General features: G+C 35.0%; 1 protein-coding gene across 1 annotated transcript in view; it reads left to right on the top strand.

Annotated features, from left to right (window-relative positions):
• Nucleotides 1-2924: 2924 nt before the first annotated feature.
• The window catches only part of HRH3 (histamine receptor H3), a 46655-nt gene continuing 22510 nt past the window's right edge, over nucleotides 2925-27069 (top strand). The window contains exon 1 of the mRNA XM_053716012.1: nucleotides 2925-2982. Within this exon, the coding sequence (XP_053571987.1) occupies nucleotides 2925-2982 (58 nt within the window). The remainder of the gene's footprint in view (nucleotides 2983-27069) is intronic.

Below are 27069 nucleotides of genomic sequence, written 5' to 3'. Positions count from 1 at the left end.
AGGCACTGTTATGTTTATAAATAGCACACGCAGGGAAGGAAGGGGGAGGAGAAGAATGCACAGGGGGAGGAGAGGAATGCACAGAGGGAAGAAAGTCTCCGGAGTAAGTATGTAGATGAATGCAAATGTCTCCTTACAATCTTATATGCAGAGTGTTTGCTTTCTTTCCTCCCTCTCCTCCCCCTCACAATTTCTTCCCTGCTCGTGCTATTTTTAAACATAACAGTGCCTGTCTGCCTGAAGCCGTTCTTCTTAGACACTGCAGATCTTAATCTGCTTCCTAAACTTTAGCAATAGAAGGTGCCGTGTGCATCACGTGACTCACTGTTGTGGAACCAATTTTGCAATATGGCAGCTTACTTTGCAGGTACAAGGCTGAAGAGCAACGTTTAAATGATAAAGCTTTTATCTACAACAGAATGCAGTAAGATGAAAATACTGCATACAGAATAGTTTGTTAGTTTATTTTGCACAATTAAAAAAAGTTAGTTTAAAACATGTCAAGCAGGTGTTGTGGTTCCCTTTAAAGGTAATCCTCAAAACTGGATACTGAGTAACATTATATATTGAATTCCACAAACTTTCACGAGTCAAGTCCTCAATTGCAAATGTAACTCCTTGAGTAGTCTGTTTAATTTGCAATACATTTTCTGGAGTTCTTTTCATCAATTCTTTAATATCTAATGATAAAGATGGAATGGGCAAAACAAATGTAGGTACAGATCCTTTAATTTCTAATTGTTGTAATATTGTTGTAAACTGGAACAGGTACAACAGTATGTCCATTAATTCTCATAACCTGTTCTACTACAATACAAAAATTAGGTGAAGTATAGAAACATTCTTTTGATCCATAAAAAAAATCAATTCCTTTAGAAACAAAACAATATTTTCCATCACCAATGTATGCAATTTTTGTCATGTTGGCATTCCATTTTAAAAGTTTTACTGTACAAGTGAAAAATGATTCTAAGCTCGTATTACTTTTATAATTACTGTTACCTAAAGTTTGACTACATCCAGGATCATCTGTTGTTATCACGTTACATCTACAAATATAGTTTTCTTTTTGATGTGTACAACACGGAGTATGCCACTTTCCAGAAAATAACTTAACCATAATTTGTGGTGGATTATTAAAAATATTTTGTTTCTAAATAACCTAAAGAATGAATTCTAACTAAATCTTTATAAATTTCAGATCTATTTACAATTGGTAGGGAAATGGTTAAAGTAATTAAATTATTTGATTCATTACAGTTTATATTATGTAATGCTATTTTGTTAAATCCCTAATTGTACACAAATTTATACTCATATTAACCTTATACCAATTAAGGATTTGTTCATCTGATGAAATCAAATAATTTACCTTGCTCAATGTCTCTTATTACATCTGTTAATTTACTTAGTAAAAAAATTTCCATTGCTATTGCTCTTACTATATTATTTTCCTACGCCTCCTTGTTGGTTTGATTGATTATTTCATTTAATTTCTCTTCTAGTTGTAAAAACAAATTCCCAATATTTTTAATGTTATATACAGTCGCTAATTCTTCATCTTCCAATACTAATTGAGAATCTATAACTGGTTGTAAAAAAATTCCTCTAATAATCTTTTAAATCTTTCATTATTTTCCCAAATTGAATCCAAATCAGCTCTATTCCATATTGACATACCAGCCCCAAATAATCCTGAAATTGAACCTACCCAATTTTCTATACTTCTTTTGGCAATTTTAGGATTTAATCTACCTACTCTTCCTGAAGGGTTTCTTTCTTGACCAACATTTCTTTCCCAAAATGCTTTTAATTTATCCTTTAAAAATATGTTACACATATAAATAATTTTATCTTCACATAGTTCTGCAAGTAAAATCCAAGTATCCAAATTCATTATAACAGGTATATGAATAAAACGTATGTCATTATAAATTATCCATGGTATTTTTGGAGCTACCAACCCACTTAAAGATAATTCTTCTAAGATAGGACATTCTACTTCAACAGGTGGTGGAAGAGAAGTATCAAATAATTGATGTTTTTTTTATTTACTACTAAATTTAATGTTGCACCCTGGTATAATGAATTTGGTAATACTGTGTTTTTACATACATACTCTCCTCTATTTTTTATTATTAAACTAGTTATATTTATCCAAAGCATATTGGTAAAACTAGTGGCAATCTCTGTGGTTTATGATATTGTAAAGTTCTCTGTTTCCATGAAATTACACTGTCCTTGATTTCCCATTTTACAGAAGAAAGGAGTGTAGATAAATGCTTCCTTGCCACATTTAACCCATTCTGTATAACACTGTACTGTTAGACTGGATCCTTCGTCTAATACCATGTTAATATGTGCAGGATTAAAATTATTATTTTGATGCTGTTGGTTTACTTTAAAAGTATAGGGTCCCCATCGTCGTCCGAAATGTGGTTCCGTTATATACATTATTGATTTTATACGACAACTGGGATCTGCAAAAGTATCAATTTGATCTTTAAGTTGTCTCTTATCCATACCCAAAATACTCATGCTGTTCTCTGATGATGTAAAAGAATCTTGTCCACTAAAACTCTGCATAATCAGCCATGACCACAACAGGGTATGGATTTTCCCAAATTAAAAAACTCATTGTGAGCTTCATGGTATGTCCTTTAAATTCATTCTAGGAAAAAAATATTTTACCATCACTAAATCTCCCACATTATATTCAAAAGGTCTAAACTTTTTGTCAAAATATGTTTTTATTTGAGCTTTACTCCTCCCAATATTTTGAGCTACAAACATATTTACATTATCAATATGCTGTGACACTTGTTTGACCCAAGTTTCTGTTATTACCCCTTGTAAATTGTAAGTATCAATTGGAAGTAAAGTCCTTCCGGGTGTTCTCATCAATCTACCAGTCATTGCTTGATATGGGGGTGACACCTGTAGTAGAGTGTGGGGTGGATCTTATTGCCATTAAACATAAAGGTAATGTTTTTGCCACATTGAAGGTTTAGTACTACAAAATTTAGTTAATAGATTTTTTTAATGTCCTATTACCCCTTTATACTGCTACTGATGATTGTGGTCTATAAACAATATATAATTTATTTCACTAAGAGAGAGAAAAAAAGCTAATGGCACTACTATCTGATATTCTTAAGATGCTCTGTAATACTTGAGGCAAGTAATATGCCTTGCTATAATAACAGGAGTTAGGTGCTGTGTACTGTTTTGTTCTGAAAAGAGAAGGGTATTTCAATCCTGAGATTGAAGGATGTACACTTGTCAGCACTCACATCTAAGAGAAGGTGGCATATTAGTTAGAACATGTTATTCCAAAGGGAAGGTAGTCTAAGCCGTAGCAATTAAAATATAACCTTTATTAGAAGTTTAGTTAAAAATATGATCCACAAACAAACACAAAAGTTTATTAATAAAAACACAGAATGTTAGTGAGGGTACTGGGTACTAAGTATTGATGCTAAATCCAGGGAATTGCACAGAGAGTTAACTCTTAACTCAGGATGAGGGTATACCCAATTGAAAGGGTGTTCCCCATTGTAGAGAGTTTAATGTACGATATTGGTAGTTATAAGTGTGGGTACTCATTTCACTTAAATGTTCAGTTTATCGTGGTCTTAGTAATCAGACTTCTAGTAGAATGGTAATAGTACTTCACATCTATATATACTTTAAATATTATTAGTGATCCAGTGTTATAATCATTAAATTTCTATTCCTATCGTCACTGCTATTAATGCTGGCATAAAGTTGCTAGCTAAATTGTTATAAATAATTTATTATAGCAGTTGTTTGGAATATTGTTCTGGTCACAATAAAATGATGAAACAAAAATGCCACTTATTTTGTCACTTCAAAATATTGAATAATATATCTTCCACTTGGAGTTAGATTGTGTAGATACAAGATCAAGTAATAAATAATACTCAGTAGTATTGATGCTGATGGACTATTTAATATTTAGCATATAGTTAGTATCATGTTCGGATACCCCCCTTCTTTTTGATTCTAATTTCAAGTGTAGCTGTGATCTATTTTAATTATAATAATTTGTTTTGTTGCACATCAATATGGTGTGCATATATTGTAGCAGATAGTATAGATTAATAAAATAGACACAGCTTCAAACACTTAGATGTAACAATTCTAAGGGTGTTATGCATTCATTCAGTAGATACAAATCTTTCCGTTTAAATGTAACGGTTCTAAAAGTCCATATAGAGTGATTATGTGCTAGAGTTATCTTATCGTATCTCTAACAGTATTTTTCTAAGGTGCCCGAGGGCTCCACACAAGCGGTAGGGAACTACTAGATACTAATATTGTCGGATTATATTGTTATGCAATGCGCTGCAGTTAGCTTAGTTTTCGTATTAATAACCCATTAGCTTAGTTAGAAGATAGTCCCACCATTCGTTCATACTCTTGGCTGTTAGCCATTATGTGTTAAATCAACGTGGTTTTGACACCGCTAATAAGTGCTGTATTCCATACTAGAGAAAAGCTGGTTAAATTTAGTATGAAATCAACACTCCTGCTTTATCAAATGCTTCTTCTAAAACCAAAATGCAATCTTTACAATTTCCACATTCTTCATGTCAAATATTTTTTCAACGCACTCTAAATCTACAAAATCAACTGGTATTCTACATACGGCGATTAATACATTAACCTTTCCCAGTTTTATTTGCAATTTATTAATATTTTGACACAAAAATATCCTCAAAGACACACATTTGTCCTGACTGTAAAACTCTGATTGCTCTACAAGAATTCAGTCACTATTTGTAAAGACACATTCACCACATTTTTTTCAACAAAACATCTCTCGTTTCATTGACTTGACAGAAGCATCTGTTGCACTTGCTAGACTCAAAAGAAATTCAACAGCTAATTGCCTATGTTCTGTAATTCTCCAATTACCTGAGTAATATATTTCTATGTTATATGCATTAAACATTAATGCTTTTTTATTTATTTATTTTTCCTTCAGATTTAGAAAATATCTTAGTTTCAATACTATAATACATAATCTTGTACACTAAACTATGGATTACAAACACCCTCTATGCAATTTAAAATTTCAGTTTGTTTTTTACTGAAGCGATCTTTACTAAACACAAATTCTAACAGTCTCCTATATGAAATCGCCAAAATATGTAAGAAATTACACTTAAACAAAGAAGGATCTTATGTTAAAAACCATACACGACGAAAAATTAATATATATATATATATCAATAATCAGCCTTGTGCAAACAAAATCTATATACAATCTCCTGTATATCTATCTGACCTTCCAATAACAGACAACAATACTTCCTTCATAATATCATCAATCACACATTTATTAAGGAAAGATAAATAACAAGATTACTTATTATTGCTTGCAAGGTTAAAACACAAAAATAAACAATTTAACAAAGAAATAGTAAATACAATTATATTACTCAGTTTGCTTTAACTGTGGGAGGCCTTAGGTCATGGAGTGTAACTTGATGTTTTCCCTTCTAGAGAGGCACTCTGAATACTGCTACCTCTCATACATCTTAAATACCCTTTAAATACCCTATGCAACTCTCATCATTCCCTTCTATCCATATATGATCTTAACCCTTAGAATGCCTAAATGACCAACTCAGCATTACATCATGCCTGATGTTAAAATACACTGTGTGCAGAATTATTAGGCAAATGAGTATTTTGACCACATCATCCTCTTTATGCATGTTGTCTTACTCCAAGCTGTATAGGCTCGAAAGCCTACTACCAATTAAGCATATTAGGTGATGTGCATCTCTGTAATGAGAAGGGGTGTGGTCTAATGACATCAACACCCTATATCAGGTGTGCATAATTATTAGGCAACTTCCTTTCCTTTGGCAAAATGGGTCAAAAGAAGGACTTGACAGGCTCAGAAAAGTAAAAAATAGTGAGATATCTTGCAGAGGGATGCAGCACTCTTAAAATTGCAAAGCTTCTGAAGCGTGATCATCGAACAATCAAGCGTTTCATTCAAAATAGTCAACAGGGTCGCAAGAAGCGTGTGGAAAAACCAAGGCGCAAAATAACTGCCCATGAACTGAGAAAAGGCAAGCGTGCAGCTGCCAAGATGCCACTTGCCACCAGTTTGGCCATATTTCAGAGCTGCAACATCACTGGAGTGCCCAAAATCACAAGGTGTGCAATACTCAGAGACATGGCCAAGGTAAGAAAGGCTGAAAACGACCACCACTGAACAAAACACACAAGCTGAAACGTCAAGACTGGGCCAAGAAATATCTCAAGACTGATTTTTCTAAGGTTTTATGGACTGATGAAATGAGAGTGAGTCTTGATGGGCCAGATGGATGGGCCCGTGGCTGGATTGGTAAAGGGCAGAGAGCTCCAGTCCGACTCAGACGCCAGCAAGGTGGAGGTGGAGTACTGGTTTGGGCTGGTATCATCAAAGATGAGCTTGTGGGGCCTTTTCGGGTTGAGGATGGAGTCAAGCTCAACTCCCAGTCCTACTGCCAGTTTCTGGAAGACACCTTCTTCAAGCAGTGGTACAGGAAGAAGTCTGCATCCTTCAAGAAAAACATGATTTTCATGCAGGACAATGCTCCATCACACGTGTCCAAGTACTCCACAGCGTGGCTGGCAAGAAAGGGTATAAAAGAAGAAAATCTAATGACATGGCCTCCTTGTTCACCTGATCTGAACCCCATTGAGAACCTGTGGTCCATCAAATGTGAGATTTACAAGGAGGGAAAACAGTTCACCTCTCTGAACAGTGTCTTGGAGGCTGTGGTTGCTGCGGCACGCAATGTTGATGGTGAACAGATCAAAACACTGACAGAATCCATGGATGGCAGGCTTTTGAGTGTCCTTGCAAAGAAAGGTGGCTATATTGGTCACTGATTTGTTTTTGTTTTGTTTTTGAATGTCAGAAATGTATATTTGTGAATGTTGAGATGTTATATTGGTTTCACTGGTAAAAATAAATAATTGAAATGGGTATATATTTGTTTTTTGTTAAGTTGCCTAATAATTATGCACAGTAATAGTCACCTGCACACACAGATATCCCCCTAAAATAGCTATAACTAAAAACAAACTAAAAACTACTTCCAAAACTATTCAGCTTTGATATTAATGAGTTTTTTGGGTTCATTGAGAACATGGTTGTTGTTCAATAATAAAATTAATCCTCAAAAATACAACTTGCCTAATAATTCTGCACTCCCTGTATGCAGAAGGACAGAGAGAGAGAGAGAAAAAGAGAAAAACAGAGAGAGAGAGAGAGTTCTGAGAATTAGAAATTGCTCATTTTTCAGAGCTAAATACCATGAAAATTGGCAAAATAAATAATGAAAATATATTGCAAAGTTTCTTAATTAGGTAATTAGGTCCCTTTCATTTATAGGTCAATAAAACCTTTAAGGTACACACTGAATATAATGTTTTATTTATTTCATGTTTACTGTCACTTTAAGGCAGTGATAATTATCTTTAACATCTGGAATGGCATAACATGTATGTATGAAAATATTAGTATATAGTTTTTTAGCTCCCCAAATGTATGCAATTTATAATTATTAGCTTTACAAGGACAAAAGCCCAAATTTGCCCTACATGTTTGAACCAATACTCATTTGGTCTGTTTTTTTATTAGCATTTTTTTAAAAAATATTTATTGGGGGGAGTTTACAATAACAGTAAAATGGCAAAGGAGTAAACTGCTCCATTCTTTTATAGAATGTGTAAAAAGTAGGGGATAAAAAGTTAAGTGCCAATATTATATTAAAAACATAAAAGCACACATGGCTCTGAAAAAGGTTGTTCCCTAAAGAACACTGTCTCTGTCACATGATGGCTAATGTCTATATATTTTATTTTCCCCCAAAAAAATGTTGTATACTAAACAGCATTAGTAGTTTTCTTCCCTAACCAAGGTGTGTACTTTTAGGAGAGTCTGATGGTTGATGCTGTTGCCTCTATCTATTATAAAATATAGTTTATTATCCATACCTACATAAAAATATATAAGAAGAAAACGAAGACACTCATTAACAATATATGTGATGGGTCCCAGTCTGTATATATAAGATGTGGGAATATTGGTTACTAAAGCTAACTTTTTTGTTTACTCTTGTTTATAAATGAGCCTGTCTGTTTACATGATGGCTATATAGGGAGCTGTTACAGGGAACAACTGCTGAGTTTCCGTGGTTACTATCTTATAGTTTGTGTGATGTCAGGCCTCAAACACAGGCCTCATAAATAAACATACCAACTATGCTGTGTTCTCTCATGGATACCTTAGGAATATTGTGTGGATGATGTACAGAATATAACCCTTAATACAGTAATTTGACAGTAAATTGTGAAACACAGATATATAGTCATACGTATGAGAAGCAAGCAGTACAGCTAAGCTTCATATATTTTTATACAACTACGCACAAATATTGTACAGCAGAGTGAGAGCCTGGCTATCAGCTCCTTACAAAGATACTTATTTCATGCCCAAGGACATGCTGAGGAACAGAGGCTGGGCACAATATGGGCATGAGAAAAATAGTGACATCAATCTTGTGAACTTACAATAGGATAGTGATACATATATCTAAAGAAAATACATATTTACTTGCACTAATAGCATGGTAAGGTGACACCTACAGAAGTGGACAAAATCATAACACCAATAAACTAATTCTAATTAGAATGTTATTTGTATTTAAAGACACTCTAGGGAAATACTGTAATTTTAACACTTGGAAAACAGAAGGAGCATTTTGACATGCCTGAGATTCTTATTTGTCTCTAAACTAACGTACATAAAAATCTATCAAGTTATTTCAGATGTGTATAAACTCCTGAGATATTTTATACAACTGTAAAATGTTGTACAGGTTTGCAAACACACTGTTTCCCATAAAAAGGCAGCTGCAACATTTATAAAACACTAGCGAACTCATAATGAGCATCCATTACTAGAAAGTCCTTACAGACAGTACAATCACATGGGGATTACCAGGTGTAAAATCAGTGAGTGAAACTATGACAGGTGCCAGTGGATTTTGCCAGGCAAGCAAAAAAAAAATTACTTACCTTACCGTAATAAGCGTGTCCTCCAAGCAGCGGCACTAAGGCAGGTCAGCAGCAGCTGCAGCTCCTCTTCTCTCTTCAGCAGCAGTGGCATGGCAAGCAGTTTGGCACCAGGCACCCACTCCATCTCCTGCAACACCGGGGCCGGGCGTCAAGTGACTCACAAAGACAGACACTGTGTCTGACTCTGATTGTCACTGTCAGAGAGAGAGAGTCACAAGTTAGTCAGCAGCAGCTCCTTCCTTTACTTCCCACCAGTATGACTCATGTCCATGCTCCACGGCCACGCCTCCCCAGACAAAAGAGGAACCACTGATTGGCTGATTTGTTTAGCTCCTGCCTCTATTCACACATCAAAAACTGTGCGATTAACAAGGTTTAGGGCTGGGTTGGGGGCGGTGCTGCAGGCACTTTGAAATAAGTGCAAAGGGCTTGAAGCCTATACTTCTATCTATCGCACATGCGGTGTGATAGAAGTTAAAATGGGGGGGGGGGGGGAATTAACAAAACTGGACTGGAACTTTGTTGGCTGTATAAATATAAATTTTCCAATAGGGGGCAATTGGAAAAGTTATATTCATTCAGCCAACAAAGTTTTTTTTTGTTTTTTGTTTTTCTCTCCAGGGGTTCACGTGTGCCTGTGCTCCTATAGAGGAGCCTCCACTGTGTATATTTGTTCTAGCCTATGCTAGGTTATATTATTATTCATTATTAGAATTATGTTACTTGCTTAGGGATGTGCATTCAGATCCTTCATTATTATCGGTTATTTGTAGACTCATTAGGCTCCGAAAGCAGAAGAAGGCAGCATCTGGATTTGAACAGATCTTAGTGTGTTGATTTTTAACAAGAATAAATTTGACCTTGAAAAGAGACGAATGCCATAAGGAGGCCGCCTTCCCCTGCATGTAGATCCTACAGATTGATCCAAATGCACATCCCTAGGCAAGTAACTGCAACTGTAATTCTAATAATGAATAATAAACAAAAATTAATATAGTTTGCTTTTTTTTAAAAAACAAGAAATGTTCTCTAACACACAATAAATAAACTATTTTTAAAATATGACTGTGAGTCCAAATTCCAGATCAAGTCTTCCCTATCAGTTTTCAGAGAAAACATCTAACACCTGTGGTTTTTATTTAGGGAAGAAAATTGCAACAACAAAAAATTCTAGCCTTGGACAAGTACCTTGAGAAAAGCATAATTGGTATAACATTCAGTATTCGTCTGTGATGATAAAATTGTGTTACTTGTGAAAGTAAGTCAAATAAAATACAAGAATTTTGAATGTTATACTAATTGTATTTATTTTCTGGTGCTATTCCACTTCAGCGTACACGATTGGAATGTCAAGTGAGTTCCTGCTGTAAATTATATCCTGAAATCCTCACCATTTTCTAGTGCTATTCCACTTATATGTACCCTCTTTTGGTATGTCAATTGAGTCCCTGCTACAACATATGTTCTGCATTTATGGGCATCCACAGGGGGGGCAAGGGGGGCATCTGCACCCTCAAAATTTTCCTCCCCACCTGGAGAACAAACTGCAGAAAAAAAGACAATTCAATGTCTGTTTGTTTTTTTCTTTCAATTCCCTTGAATGTAGCTCTGTTTTAGTGGAAGAAGCACATTATTCTTGGAGTTACATAGCATTCTGGAATATGAAGTTCATTATTTCCCTCTCAGTATTTCGCCACTGCAATTTTAGGGGCCGATTTATTATATGGCGGGCGGACATCGATAAATGCTGACAGCATACGCTGTCGGCATTTATCATTGCACAAGCATTTCTGGTGAAATGCTTGTGCAATGCCACCCCCTGCACATTCACAGCCGCTAGCAGGGGGTGTCAATCATCCCGATCGTATCTGATCGGGATGATTGCAGTCCATAACCTCAGAGGTGGCGGACGGGTTAAGGAGCAGCGACCGCTGCATCTTAACTCCTGATTATGGCGAGCCAGAAGGCTCGTACGGAATGAGCAGCATACGCTGCTTAAAAAATTGTCCCCTTAGACTCTAATTCCCAGCATGCCTTGTACAGTGGTGGCAAGTGAGCTTTGTGGAAGGCAGAAAGTTTTGCATGAGGTCTCACCCCCACCTCTCTGCTATATGTGTGCTATGAGCTATGTTGGGGGATTTCCACTCCCACCACCTTTTTAACAACAGCAAAGAATATGGCAATGTGATCTGAGTTAACACTTTCTGTTTAGAGTCCTGCTACTCACATACTGGAATAGTTTGTTAAGTTTTGCCAAGAGCACAAATAGAGGAATGTCTATTTTGCACATTTTAGGTAATGTGCTGTTACCAGTTTTAGGCTTTAGATGTTAAGGTTAATTTAAAGGAACATTGTATACTAGATTTTTCTTTGCATAAATGTTTTGTAGCTTATTCATTTATAAAGCCCACTTGGAAGTGTTTTTGAAACAATGTATAGTTTTTGCTTATTTTTAAAGAACATTGTGCTGATCTTCAGACTCCTAACCAAGCCCTACAGTGCCAGATGTATACACGCGTTTACAGACCTGTTTGCCCCTGTTTATGTTATCTGTCTTTTCATATGCAGGGAAGGAGGGAGGTGGGGAGTGTCTGCTCTTTTTGTTTACCCAATCCCTTTCACTGGGTGTCCCAGACTGCCTCATCAACAGTGCTTAACTGGGAGCTTCTAAGTACGTTTTTAAAAAAAAAATACTGGATATTTAGATCTGTATCTGCGCATACTCTTCTTTACAGTAGTGTCTATTACATGCAGTAATATGAAAATTGGTGTATACTGTCCCTTTAAGTTGCTTCTTGTGTGTTTAATTTTGATTATGTTTTTCTTCTTTATAACTGTATAATGCAACACATCAAATAAAAAGAACAAATAATAAATACAACTATATGCTCCTTCTATTTTCATTTATAAGTTAGTAGTCTGGATAAAGATATTCATTTTATTACACCCAAAAAAAAGTGTGGCCACAGATTTTTGAAGCAAGAGGATAAAAGCGACCATGGTCTAATTTGCTGTGTGAGAACTGAACAGTTTTACATCCCTGTAGCCTTAAACGATGATTTGCACAGTAAAGGGGATTATTCTGATAAAATGCTTGCTATTTATTATAAGGATATTGGTTTTATGTGAATGGACAGCAATTTATTATTAAATCCAGATTAACTGTGAATACCACCTCCAGCTTTTATCTGTGGTCTGGATACAATTTATGAGCTTTAAGTGGGATTCCCTAAGACTTTTTCTCCAGAAAAGTTTTTTGTGTCACCTCCTCATACTCTCTACCTCGCCCCACAAGACTTTCCCCTGGTTTAAAAAGATTCAAGCTCTTCTAAAAGACTCTACTGTTCAGGATGGATACAATATACTTACCTCAAGTCCTCTCCTTCTTATGTCATCCCCTTTAACCCCTTAGCATTTAAGCTTACAAGCCCAGTTATTTTGTAGATAACCTTCAAGATAGCTGATTTTCAACAGTGCAACTCTTGGCGGGGCCCATTACCCATTTGTTTCCTATAAATTCTACTTTGCATATCATACCTATATTAATTGTGCTGTTAAATAACTAATAATAATAATAATTTAACACCAAATTCTACACTATGACATGGATATACAGGGAGTGCAGAATTATTAGGCAAGTTGTATTTTTGAGGATTAATTTTATTATTGAACAACAACCATGTTCTCAATGAACCCAAAAAACTCATTAATATCAAAGCTGAATAGTTTTGGAAGAAGTTTTTAGTTTGTTTTTAGTTATAGCTATTTTAGGGGGATATCTGTGTGTGCAGGTGACTATTACTGTGCATAATTATTAGGCAACTTAACAAAAAACAAATATATACCCATTTCAATTATTTATTTTTACCAGTGAAACCAATATAACATCTCAACATTCACAAATATACATTTCTGACATTCAAAAACAAAACAAAAACAAATCAGTGACCAATATAGCCACCTTTCTTTGCAAGGACACTCAAAAGCCTGCCATCCATGGATTCTGTCAGTGTTTTGATCTGTTCACCATCAACATTGCGTGCCGCAGCAACCACAGCCTCCAAGACACTGTTCAGAGAGGTGAACTGTTTTCCCTCCTTGTAAATCTCACATTTGATGATGGACCACAGGTTCTCAATGGGGTTCAGATCAGGTGAACAAGGAGGCCATGTCATTAGATTTTCTTCTTTTATACCCTTTCTTGCCAGCCACGCTGTGGAGTACTTGGACGCGTGTGATGGAGCATTGTCCTGCATGAAAATCATGTTTTTCTTGAAGGATGCAGACTTCTTCCTGTACCACTGCTTGAAGAAGGTGTCTTCCAGAAACTGGCAGTAGGACTGGGAGTTGAGCTTGACTCCATCCTCAACCCGAAAAGGCCCCACAAGCTCATCTTTGATGATACCAGCCCAAACCAGTACTCCACCACCACCTTGCTGGCGTCTGAGTCAGACTGGAGCTCTCTGCCCTTTACCAATCCAGCCATGGGCCCATCCATCTGGCCCATCAAAACTCACTCTCATTTCATCAGTCCATAAAACCTTAGAAAAATCAGTCTTGAGATATTTCTTGGCCCAGTCTTGACGTTTCAGCTTGTGTGTCTTGTTCAGTGGTGGTCGTCTTTCAGCCTTTCTTACCTTGGCCATGTCTCTGAGTATTGCACACCTTGTGCTTTTAGGCACTCCAGTGATGTTGCAGCTCTGAAATATGGACAAACCGGTGGCAAGTGGCATCTTGGCAGCTGCACGCTTGACTTTTCTCAGTTCATGGGCAGTTATTTTGCACCTTGGTTTTTCCACACGCTTCTTACAACCCTGTTGACTATTTTGAATGAAATGCTTGATTGTTCGATGATCATGCTTCAGAAGCTTTGCAATTTTAAGAGTGCTGCATCCCTCTGCAAGATATCTCACTATTTTTGACTTTTCTGAGCCTGTCAAGTCCTTCTTTTGACCAATTTTGCCAAAGGAAAGGAAGTTGCCTAATAATTATGCACACCTGATATAGGGTGTTGATGTCATTAGACCACACCCCTTCTCATTACAGAGATGCACATCACATAATATGCTTAATTGGTAGTAGGCTTTCGAGCCTATACAGCTTGGAGTAAGACAACATGCATAAAGAGGATGATGTGGTCAAAATACTCATTTGCCTAATAATTCTGCACTCCCTGTATATTCCCCCCCCCCCCCCCCCCCCCCCCCCCCTCTGAATAAGTGTTCAGCGAATAGAGATTCCAATGAATGTTAAGGAATGATTATTCTTTACAATATTTAATTGCATATTGAAATTACCTTCAAACTTTGAAAATGGAAAAATAATATTGGCTGTGGATGAATAGAGTCATAACTAGTGGTATGGATGGATTCTGGATTGGATGATAATAGTTACTATAATTTAGTCATACAATTAACAAAGACATGACTAGCTACAAAATAGCACAATCCTACCCTTATAGGTAACTATACACCAATATTTACCTCCCATTTTTGAATAAACTCCCCTACTCTATCATTCTGGTTATTTCAGTTTAGTGTTTTGTAAAGTTACTGCAAGTGCACAACCACCATTCAGTGCAATTCTAAATGTTTATAATATTTACTAAATACAAGTTATTTTAAAGAGGATAATTTCTCAGATTTTATTTGTTTTTCACATATTTTGTTTGTGCTGAAGGCATCCTTTTCCCTAGTTGACTTTCTAATTGAGGCCTATTTTACATTGAGGTGGTAAAGTTTGGATATTGGTGGTACAAACATTTATCTCCATTAAAGTCTATGAAGAATTATGTTACCAGCAGTTTACTCTCTTTTGTGTGTGTGTATATGAGAACCTAGCGCAGCAAAGAGGGTAAGTCATGCAGCGATGGGCAGCAGATTTTAAATATATATGTTTATGCTTATATACTTATATATTTATGTGTTTATATTTACAAGGAACACACAGTTCCCTCTAACGTTAACCACTAAAAACTGCTTTGCGCAGTTTTTTTTATTTTAAAATAGTTTTTATTGTCATTTTTTTCATGTTTACAAATTAATCAAACATATCATTGTAATACAATACATTCCTTAGCATGTCTCAAAAAGTACATTATTCATGCAAAATAAAAAAATAATTTTAAACATTCTTTGGTTGCTTTGTGTTTTTGTGTATCAACTGGTAGTCTAGTTTATCTTTAAGTATTAAAGAACTTTTCTAGTACCATGAAGTTTTGTATAACCTATTTACACATAGCACGTAAATCCCTTTATATTTTGTGTGAGCAATGTAAAGAATAAGAACTGGTGGTAGGCCCCGGCTCTCCTTGCCAGTAGAGTGTTTTCCGTGCTATATTCTTAATCTACTCCTTAACCTCATATTGGCTTCATGGAACATTATGTATGGTTCCCATTGAACCTCAAAGCTCTCTTAATTGTTTAGGGATTCAGCTGCAAGGCTAGCCACGTTATAATGGGCAGTTTGTTTGTTTTTAATAAAAAAAACTACTATACTTTATTTTGCAGGAATTGGGGATACTTTGAAAATTAACCAGAGATCTTATCTCTGGTTAATTTTCAGAGCACTAATTGCTATTGTGAGCTCGCCATAGCAATAGCCAGTCACTTGTAATGGCTGGTTATTTATTGCGCGTCCATAAATGGGCGAATTTGCCCGTTTACGGGTGCGCAATAATTTAGCACTCCACTTGTAATCTAGCCCAAAATGTTTTATATGCTATAACAGTAGAAACAGAACTGAAACCTGCAAGGAGGTATTTACAAATAAGAAGAGTCCCAAAGATACCTGGGAAGTTTAGTTTACTATTATATTATAATGTAAATGTTTCAAAACTTGTAATAACTATTAACTATGCTTAAAAATTTGTAATAACTAATTAGGGGGTGCACACAACATTCGGAAATGCAGAAAAATAAATAAAAGTACTGTCTCTAAGTAACTATATTAACTACAAAATATTTGATAATCCATTTGGGTTTTTGCAGTGTATGGTTTAATATCCATGTGTAAAATTATTAGTTAAAGGCTCTTGTATTCCCCTTAATAATGAACAGCGTGCAGTACTAATCTTTAGACAAATGGCAAAGACTTTTGTTAAAGGTATTGTATGTTTAAGTTCCCGTTCAAATGCACACATGCTGTTAAATATAGAATTGAATTCCCTGTGAACTTAAAATCTGCCAATTCTTTGATTTTGCTGATGACAAAGGAATTACAAGTACCAATGACATAATGAGTAATATCACTGATTACACCCAAATATTAATAAATAAAATATTTTCATTGTTATTTTATAGTATGGGACTGTAGTTTTGCATAGGGTTCCAGTCCACTACGTCAAAGGACACACTCTCAAAAACTCTCAGACAAACTCTCAGACACACTCTCACAAACTCTCAGACACACTCTCACAAACTCTCAGACACACTCTCACAAACTCTCAAACACACTCTCAGGAACTGTGAAAAAAAGGGTGGTGTAGTTATCTATCTGCTATGGGTGTAACAGTGTTTGCCTACCTCAAATGTTACCAATTCTCACAAATTAGCAACGTGGAAAAAAGTCAATTACAAAGGTTATGAGGCGGCGCCTTCAGGCTGACTGTTTGTTGAATTTAATGAAGCATGTTAATACATCGATAATCAATTGATTAAAAATGCTAAAATCACCTATGTATATTTCATAAATATATACACAATGCTTAAATAATTAAGTGAATTCATAAACCTCTATTCAGTGAAAAAAAATTTTAATGACAAAGGCTCACAACATACACTCAGAGCCGAAACGCGTAGAAAGGAACTAGCTCCAGTACACAGCTCCACATTAAGGGGTTAAAAATGTTAACGTCTAAAAAATGGAGAAAAGTATTTAAGTTCCAACTGACAAGAACTTTAACAATATATTGTGTTCACTTACAAGCTGTACCATTTGTTTCAAGAGGAAGAAAATTGATTAATAAGACATTGATACATCAGTTATTAATGTTTTTTTACAACGTGGGATATTCTTAAAATACTGCACATAATTGCAATCTAACTTTTTATAATCAAATTTTTTCTGAGCAAATGTGTCAATTAATTTTTCATAATATAATTTTTTAAAGATCATTTTTTCAACTATTTATACTTTATCAAAGGATAATGAATCAATTTAGTTTTAATTAAATGAATGAAAGTTCATGTCATTTTAAATTATACTGTTATTTTAAATTACACCGTCATTTGTATATCTTGTGTTTAGTCATTAAAAAATTTTTTTCACTGAATAGAGGTTTATGAATTCACGTAATTATTTAAGCATTGTGTATATACAGTATATGAAATATACATAGGTGATTTTAGCATTTTTAATCAATTGATTATAGCTGTATTAACATGCTTCATTAAATTCAACAAACAGTCAGCCTGAAGGCGCCGCCTCATAACCTTTGTAACTGACACTCTCAAGAACTCTCAGACACATTCTCAAAAACTCTCAGACACACTCTCACAAAGTCTCAGACACACTCTCACTAACTCTCAGACACACTCTCAAAAGATCCAGATTCACATACAAAAGCAAATATATTCATTTATTCAATCCCTTCAGGTTTTAGTATGAGAAAAAGTACTTGGCACACACTCTTCTTTCACTCCCTCAGTGAAGTGAAAAGCATCTGCTACTGCTGTCACCATATGAGGTCCAGAAGAAGAGCCTCTCCTACATCTTGGCACTTGACATCCAATTGATGTATTCATGCAGGACAGTAGCAGTGACTACAGAGCATCACAGCTCCTACATGATGCACAGCTGCCCTGCTCCGCCCACAAGGGCCATGTGTGTGCAGACAATATCATCTAATAGGAAAGTTTACATTATGTATATATTTACGCATTTTTAAGAATTATTTTTTTAAATTAACTAACTGAATGACAGAACTGAGAGAATACTTCCAAATAACAGATGAAGGGTGAGTGCCAACTTTTGAGCTGGAAACAGAGGCAGAAAGTGGGGGAAAAAGAATTATGTTTAAAAGGACCACAAGACTTCCAAGTTACCTCCCCAGTTAGGAATTATGCAAAACTACTTATGATCATGGACAGACATTGGAGTCATAAATTAAGTTTATATCAGAAAGCTCTCAATATGGATGTGAGCTAACTACGGCTGATGTTACTGGCAATTACTATAATACTGGTGGGATATGGCTGATCTGCTGGATAGCAATTACTGGAATTCAGGTGGAATAAATTTATTAGAATGAAAAATAATTAATATTTAATAAAAAAAGAAGATGGAGGGGAGGAAGACAAACAGTGATGTAAGTCCATCTGAAGGAATTAGGAAAACTATTACAAAGAGACAGGTAAAGGAAAGAAAATAAATGAAATATAAGAGAGAATTTTTTTTAAGTTTTTCTTTTTTTATATACTTAATTCCACTATTTCAAGCCAAGACTATATCAACCTCTGCTGGCTTTAGAATGGAAGTATCTTCCTCTGAGCAACATGCCGGGCGGGAGAGGTATTAAAAATACAATCTAGCTACGCAAGTTGCGCAGTGCTACGCAACGTGAGTAGGGAGATTGTAACTTAACTCTGTTTTCACTGATGTCCAGATCACCAAAAGGTTAGAAAAACAGCACACCTTCTCTGCTTGTAGTGGGGAACGGAAAAAAGGACTTGCCAGGTCCCAGTCAATCCAAGTATAAAGAATATTCCAGCCTCCAATTTCTTTAAAAGACCTTTATTTCATATAGGGTCCTGGACAATGGTCCTCAAAACCGACAATGTTACAGACATGAAAATTGGTATTTTGATTCTCCTTGAAAATAAAGAAACACATGTTTTACCATTTCCCCAAAATCCACTTAAGGGGGGTCTAAAGAGGGGGGGCTGATTTATGAGGATACCTATATCTCAAAAAAATACAATGTTACAGATGTGAAACACATGTTTTACAATTTCCCCAAAATCCACATATTTATTTGGGGGGGTTATCTATAAAGAGTAAAATCAAACAATAATTGCTAAAATAAAAAGGTAAAAATTGATTATAACATGTTTATTTATTTTTTTAAAACATATTGCAATAACTTACAAAATGGTAGCAGGAGCAGATTGAGAACAATCCTCTCCCACCATGTCCCTTATGCCCCTCCCTCAGTGCCTGCATATCTTGCGCCAACAGGGTCTCCAAACTCAAGGAACAGGGTCCCCATAAACCCTCCCTAACAGGCAAGACCCCACACTACAGGACCCCTAGAGCAACAGACCTCTTATTTAGGAACAAGGTACCCACTTCAGGGTCAGACACAAGGCCTAGGACCATTTTCCACCCAGTCTTAACTGTTATTTTACTGCAACTACAACTGTCAGCGCTGCGCTTATTCCTGATCATCTGTCGCCTTCCCCAGCTTACAACTTCTAGCACAGCTGTCAGCACTGTAGCTGCTACAGCTAATCTTTAAACTGGGGTTGGGGGGCTGTCACTGCTGCTCTAGCTAATTTAACTAGCTCTTGGGGCCCCCTCTTAGATGCTAGGCCCCCAGTCCAGGTCCTATTGCCCGACTGCTCAGTCCCCCTCTGCACGATAGGTATGAATGCCTTGTGAGAGTTGAAAGCTCTTTTTGTCCGGAAAAAAATTGGTGGTACAGAAAAAAGTATAGGTTTCCATTTAATCAAAGCATGTCATAAAATGACATTAAAAATATCTTCTAATATACAAACTACCTACAGCCTTTAAGGTGTTAAATAAAGCTTTGGATAATTTCAATAATAATAAAAGCTTTGCTTTCACAGCAGAGTCACAAGTGCAAGCAATTCAATTTTTAAAAAATAGTGTCTATTCATACTGAACATTATTTGCAAATCATGTAATTTGCTGCTGAAATTGAAACATCTCAATGGAAACATCTCTGTAGCTAGGTTCAATTAATTATTTTTTAGCAGCCATAACTAATTAAATCATGTGTGCTAATAATATTTAGTATAAAGAAAAAAAAAGTAATGTACAGTTGATATGCAGAAAATACAAAGATTTAAATTAATGTGATTGTTAAAGGCGCCTAATGTTATAACGTGCAAAAAGAAAATGTGCAAAAGAAATGTGTGGTAGTGTTGCAACAATTGGTTATAGATTCCCTATGACCTCTAGGGAGAGAGGGGGGGACTAGGGGTTTGAGCCCTTAAACCTATAGAAACCAAACCTGGGTGTTTCCAATAGGTAGTGCCTTATGCCAATTAATATATAATTATTACTGAGAAGAGGGATAGAGAAAGTGAGGCATATAGGGCACACTTGGCGGGGCAAAAACCAATGCTATATTAATTGTGTGGTGTGTCGTTTGTTTATTAAAACTTAACTTTTATATCAATAACCATTTAAAAAAAGAGAGTGGAAAATTCCACTGGTGAATATAAGAACAGACAAACAATCTTAAAATTGTGTCCGAGTGGTACTCGGTACACAAAAGGCTCCTCTCAAATGTGATACAGTGATCAGTTTGTATCACACTGTCCTATTGAAATAAAGTGAATACAATATCTTTAGCTATATGTTAATACTTGAAAGTATGAGTACCGTTTCCATCAGTTATATTTGTGGTGATATGCCATGTAAGTGTTTTGCATTTAACTTGGCCCGTTGCAAATATTATCATACAAAATAAATTCTCCGACCTCTAGTGGGGTTATGTGGACGTTCGAGTGTTTACCACATTGTAAAAAGGTCTTTATTAATGATGGCACACAGATTGATTATATTCTGATATGTATAGAGAGAACTTATAATAAACAACTATGCGTCAGGATGTTTATGCTATTAACATCAGTTCAATAGTCTGAACAATTTTTGCTGCCAAATTTGACAGTTTAGCGATGTCTGGCGTATATTGTTTAATATTGATTTACCCCAGTTAATCATGCATTAGATTTGTGCTGTTTGCATTGCTTTAACATGGTGAATACAAATACTCCAGGTGAGCGTAGGATTCTGAGATAGTCCAGAATCTCATAACACTGTGCAGGCTCATATAGCGTGATAACCCATTAAAAAGTAAACATTATATTGTGCGGCTTTTGATGGCCTATTTCAATTGAACTAGGGCTATACTATTGCTGCAGTAAACATGAACTGGTAATATTAACTATAAAGATTATTGTCAGAAAATAATTGTACTCAGAAAGTCGTCTGTCTATAGCGACGGCTTGTACTTGAGCATATCGCTCCAACAATTAAAGCATATTTCGATACCATTAAAGCCTATATTCGCTAGGTCAGACTAAGTTTTTAACTATGAAAAGTTTAAGCTAAAGGTGCCTAAAAGAGGCCAACAATTAATCTAATTTCAACGGACTGTATGAGAGGAGCAGTGCAAACGCCTGACGCGCGTTTCGCAACTGCTTTTTCAGAGGCAACAATAACTATCAGTTAGTTAATTGGAATAATGTTGCTATTTCTTATGTACCAATTTACTCACAATCTGAGTAGTAGTAACAAATAATATGATACACGTTAGGTTACCTAAAATTGTAACATTCAGCACAAAATGTTAAAACACATCAAAAAAGATATATTAATAATATATACACAAACGTGATCACTACAGATATAGTGATGTAAACTCCTAATTAGGAATCCCAAGGAAGTGTAGTGTAGATTCAAAAGATGATATCCAATCTTATGAGGACAAGTGGCTGCTGTGCTTCTTCCAAAGCTAATAGGCAGATAAGCGGTGATCTGAAGAAATGTTAAAAGAAAAGAAGAAGGCGCCACAATAGTGCACAATCAGTAGTATTGAAGTATCACACGCACAAGACGAGTACTACTTACTAGAACATAAGCACTTGAGAAGTGCCACAGGTGCAGTCTGGACTCTTATAGCTGCCCAGCAAGATATCCTCTCGCTACTTCAGCAAAACCTGCAGCTCCAATTGCGATGACAGGACATGAAAACGGCAACCAGGTATAGTCTTTCACTGTTGCCCGATATGTCGAATAGCAGCTGCTCCAAGAGGACAGAATACAATAAAGTACGTGATGCCAAAGTCGTTAAAAAACAACTTCAGTTTATTAAAAACAAAGTACACAACGCGTTTCCCGGTACACAGACCGTTTCATCAGGTGTATACGAATAAAATGACATCACAACTTATAAAGACAAAATCGGCGTGTATAGCCGAAGATTGAAGGAATCCAAACAGAACCGGCTTTGCTACTGACAGGAGGATCAATGGAGGTGTGTGAGACAATACTACCAATAAACTAATAGGCATTATACAAATGAAAAGACTCAATGGGATAGGTTAGTTATGGGTGATGTTAAGAAATAAAAAACATCTGATTGTCGCTATTTACTCCTGATAGTCCGATCAAACTGAGAGAGATATTATAAATCCAAATAACTGATCTAAAGAGATATAGTCAAAAATAAAAAGTATAAATTCCAAAATAATCAAAGGTCAATAAAAAGTCTGAATTCACATACATATACACTTGCCGTTCGGCAAGAATTAAGATAGTGAAATATATACCAGTCATTATGAACATACCACATCTTGTGATTATAAACATAATGATTGATCAATTATAGATAGCTGTGATATACTTCTAAAATGCTGGAAATAAATTGCATATATCAATAAGATTATAAATGGAATTATATTATGAAATTATACGAATTGTGGTGATTAATTACATCAGTCAAGTAATAAAAATTATATATTGTGTAAAATTATACTTATATATTTAAAAAAAATCTTTTTTATATATATATATATATATATATATATATATAAAGCTGGTTCTGATAGATCCACAATGGCATTTATATCTGGTAAGGTAACATAACATACCATATACATCTCAACCTAGAACAACAGTCTTATTCAAAAATGCTGGGGATATATCAAGCAAATAGTCTAAAGATTAAATCAAGATCACAATGTGGTCTTCAATATAAAACAATATAAAACAAATAGATAAGCACTCCCCTTAAAGCCTATTAGGATGTTGAAATGTTATCTATCTACAACATTATAAAACATCTATTTTATCATATTGGTATATTTCAAAAGGCGATAATAGTATTTGCTATACAATCTAAATATCCAGCAGTTAATCAATTGAAAGCTGCCATATCAATGTTTTCATTTAATCCATATGGATTTAAAGTTTTTATTTTCCATATCCAATATGTCTCTCTCTGACGTAAATGCAAATATCTATTTCTCCCCCATTTAGGTGCAATATATTCAATGGGGAATATTTTAAAAGTATCTGATTCTCCTTCATGAAATTTGACCTTATGACGTGGTACACTATGATTTGCTAGAGATTTTTTTTTATGTTCCTCAAATGTTCTCCCCACCTCTTTTTTAGGGGTCTAGAGGTTCTGCCAATGTATTGTACCCCACATTTACATTGCAGTAGATACACTACAAATGCAGAATCACATGTAAAGTGAGATGTAATATTGAATTTTTTTGTGGAGTGTGATATAAATTCTGTTTTACTACCTGTGGTGTACATACATAGTCCACAATTTGCATTTTTACATTTAAAAAAACCTTTTTTAGTCTCCAAAAAGGAGCTTTTAACAGATCTATTGCTTAGGTTAGTGCAAGGCTTCTTCATAACGACCTTACTGGGCGCTAGCTTGTTTTTGAGAGCCGGATCCCTCCTAAAGGTACACATAGGGGTCTCATCTAGCACATCTTTCAATAGTGGGTCTCCCTTTAAAATAAACCAGTGTTTCCGTAGAATATTTTTTATTAAATTATGATTGTTATTATATCGAGTTATAAATCGTGGACTATTCCTGGTTTTAGACTTGAATTCAATCTTATCTGTGGTCACCAAATTTATTTGACTCTGCTTACTGATAGTGACAAATTCTGATCTATCTTTCATTCTCACTCTCTGGTATCTCTCTTCTATCATTTTAGGTGGATAATTTCTTTCCAAAAATCTTTTTTTTCAAAATTTTAGATTGTTCATCAAAGACGAGAACATCAGTACAATTTCTACGTATTCTGCAGATCTGATTATAAGGGATGTTCTCTTTCCATGGTTTATAATGATTGCTATTGTAGTTTAAGTAGCTATTAGTATCTACTTTTTTTAAAAAGTTTTGGTTAATATATATCCTTCAAAATCCCAAAAGAGCACTAAATCAAGAAACTCTATTTTCTCTTTTGCAATTTTGGATGTAAAACTAAGACCCATATCATTTTTATTAAGTGATTCTACAAATTCTATAGCTGATACTTCCGTACGATTCCAGATGAACAGAAGGTCGTCTATATAAAATGGCCATAGAAGACCAAGCTTGCCCCCAGAGGGGAGTTGTAAATATATTTTTCTTCAAAAATCCCCATGAATAGATTTGCAAAGTTGGGGGCAAACCTGGTCCCCATGGCCGTACCCTTAATTTGCAGGAAAAATTGTTCCTGAAATACAAAGTAGTTGTGTGTCAACACGAAAGTAATGGCATTCAGTAGAAACAATCTCTGCTCTTCAGGTAGATATATATCTCTAGTTAGAAAACTATCTATTGCTTGAATACCCAAATCGTGTGCTATATTTGAGTATAATGCTAATACGTCACAAGTCAGCCATAATAAATTCTTAGTATCCATATTCTTAAATTTGGCTAGCTTGCATATTAAATCTGGTGTATCTTTGATGTAAGATGGTAAACATCTAACTTCTTTTTTTAAAAATTGATCAATATATTCTGACAAGTTACACGTCAAATTGCCAATCCCCGAGATGACCGGTCGTCCCGGAGGATTAGTAGTACATTTATGTATTTTCTGGAGGTGGTAATAGTATGCAAGATTTGGGTTAGTAGTAGGAGTCAAATATTCTTTTTCTTTCTTGGTTTGAATACCTTTATAATACCCATCATCAATCAATTTAATGAGGCTATTTAAATATTGTTTGGTAGGATTAAATGAAAGTCTCTTATAATAATTGGTATCTAATAAGATACAATTTGCTTCCTTAATGTAATCTTCCCAATCTTGCAATACTATCCCACCTCCCTTGTCAGCTTGTCTAATCACCAGAGAGTCATTCTTGGCCAGTTTAGATAGAGCTTTAAGTTCAAATATATTTCAATTTGAGGTCTTATTTTTAGTGCCCAAAGATCCAAATTCTTCCAAAACAAGATTTTGGAAGAGTTGGATACTATGACTAGTGAATGGGGGGATTAAAGTTTGATTTCAACATTAAATTGGAATGTATAAAGTCATCAAATAAAGAATCACAAAGACTTTCAGGTTCAAAATAAACAATATCAGTAACTGGTCTCTCTGTCATATTGTCTGTTACTATTGATACTGTTTTCTCCTGTTTTAATTTCTTATCACAAAAGTAACGTTGTAGAGACAATTTCCTGATGAATCTATTTAGATCTACAAATAGTTCAAACAGGTTATGGTCATTAGTGGGGCAAAAGGACAGACCTCTATTCAATACACAAATTTCTTCATTGGTCAGTGAATGACTAGAGAGGTTAAATATACCATCTTTCATTCTCTTAAATTTCTCCTTTTTGGTAGATTTTGCTCTCCCTCTGCCGCCACGTTGGCGTATGTTCTTTTTTTAAGGGAGTGAGAAAATCTCCTCTGGCATATTCCGTTTCCATTTCTTTCAATCGAATCGGTGTATGCCTTGGATGTTGTCTGTAATGATTTTGTTTTTTGTTTAATGGAAAAACCTGTGGTTTATCCTCTACATCTACTGGCCTAACTCTTGAGTTTACTTGGTCAGGTTGATTTTGATTAGAACAGTAGCTATCCTCATAATAGTCTCTATGTTGTTCCCTCTCATACCAATTATTCTCATAATCCCTATGGCGAACAGGGTTATTATTAAATCTGTATTTATTGTTTCTATATTGTCTAGAAGGAACATTATCCTCCCTGGTTCTCCAAGAGGAGTTATACTGTCGGGACGTACTCTGTCCCTGGTTATTCCAGGTATTATTAGGGTGTGGAAAATTCACTTCTTTGTGAATTACATTCTTTTTTTATCTTTAGGTTTATTATAATTTACTTTTACCCATTTCTCATTTGTAATCTTTGTGTCAGTAGAAACCTCGTTTGGGCGCAATTCTTCCACTATTTCATTTTCAACATTAGATTTACTGGTGTATATACACCCTTCTAGATAATCCTTATCATCTATAGCCAATTTTTTAGCTTTAATTTTAATTTATTTTTTTTTATTAGTTATCAGTCTTTTCTAAGATTTCTTTGTTCTTATTCACATATTCAGAATGTTGTTCAAATTTTAACAAAGCTAATTGAAGCTTCTCTATCTCTAGTTCAGTGTTTTTCAAAAGCATTTCTTTATGCTCAATCAATAAATCAATTAATTTGAAGAAACATTCCGACAATAAATTTTGCCATTTAGATGTCAAATCTACATCATTAATAAAATAACACATTTTAGATATCCTAAGACCTCTAGGTTTGTGTCCCTTATTTTTGTATTTTTTCAAAGTGTCTATGTCCCACCAGTGATGGTGCTCTTGTTTCAGTGCATCCTCAAGTTTCAAAAATAATTTTATCATGGATAAGCTACTATTATCCAAAGTAGTGGAAACCTCCATAAAGTTTTCACAATTGCTTAGAGTCAAACTACTCTGATTTCTTAATTCCTTACTCTGCATATTTCCGCTAGTGTATAATATTGATAGTCACTCTTTAACTAGTGCCTAGTGATAATACAAAGATTTAAATTAATGTGATTGTTAAAGGCGCCTAATGTTATAACGTGCAAAAAGAAAATGTTCAAAAAGAAATGTGTGATAGTGTTGCAACAATAACTATCAGTGAGTTAATTGGAATAATGTTGCTATTCCTTGTGTACCAATTTACTCACAATCTGAGTAGTAGTAACAAATAATATGATAACGTTAGGTTACCTAAAATTGTAACATTCAGCACAAAATGTTGAAAC

The sequence above is a fragment of the Bombina bombina genome, chromosome 1 (genome assembly GCF_027579735.1).
Source record: "Bombina bombina isolate aBomBom1 chromosome 1, aBomBom1.pri, whole genome shotgun sequence".
Lineage (NCBI taxonomy): Eukaryota > Metazoa > Chordata > Amphibia > Anura > Bombinatoridae > Bombina > Bombina bombina.
Note: the sequence above shows the minus strand (reverse complement) of the source record. Positions and strands in the feature narration are given on the sequence as shown.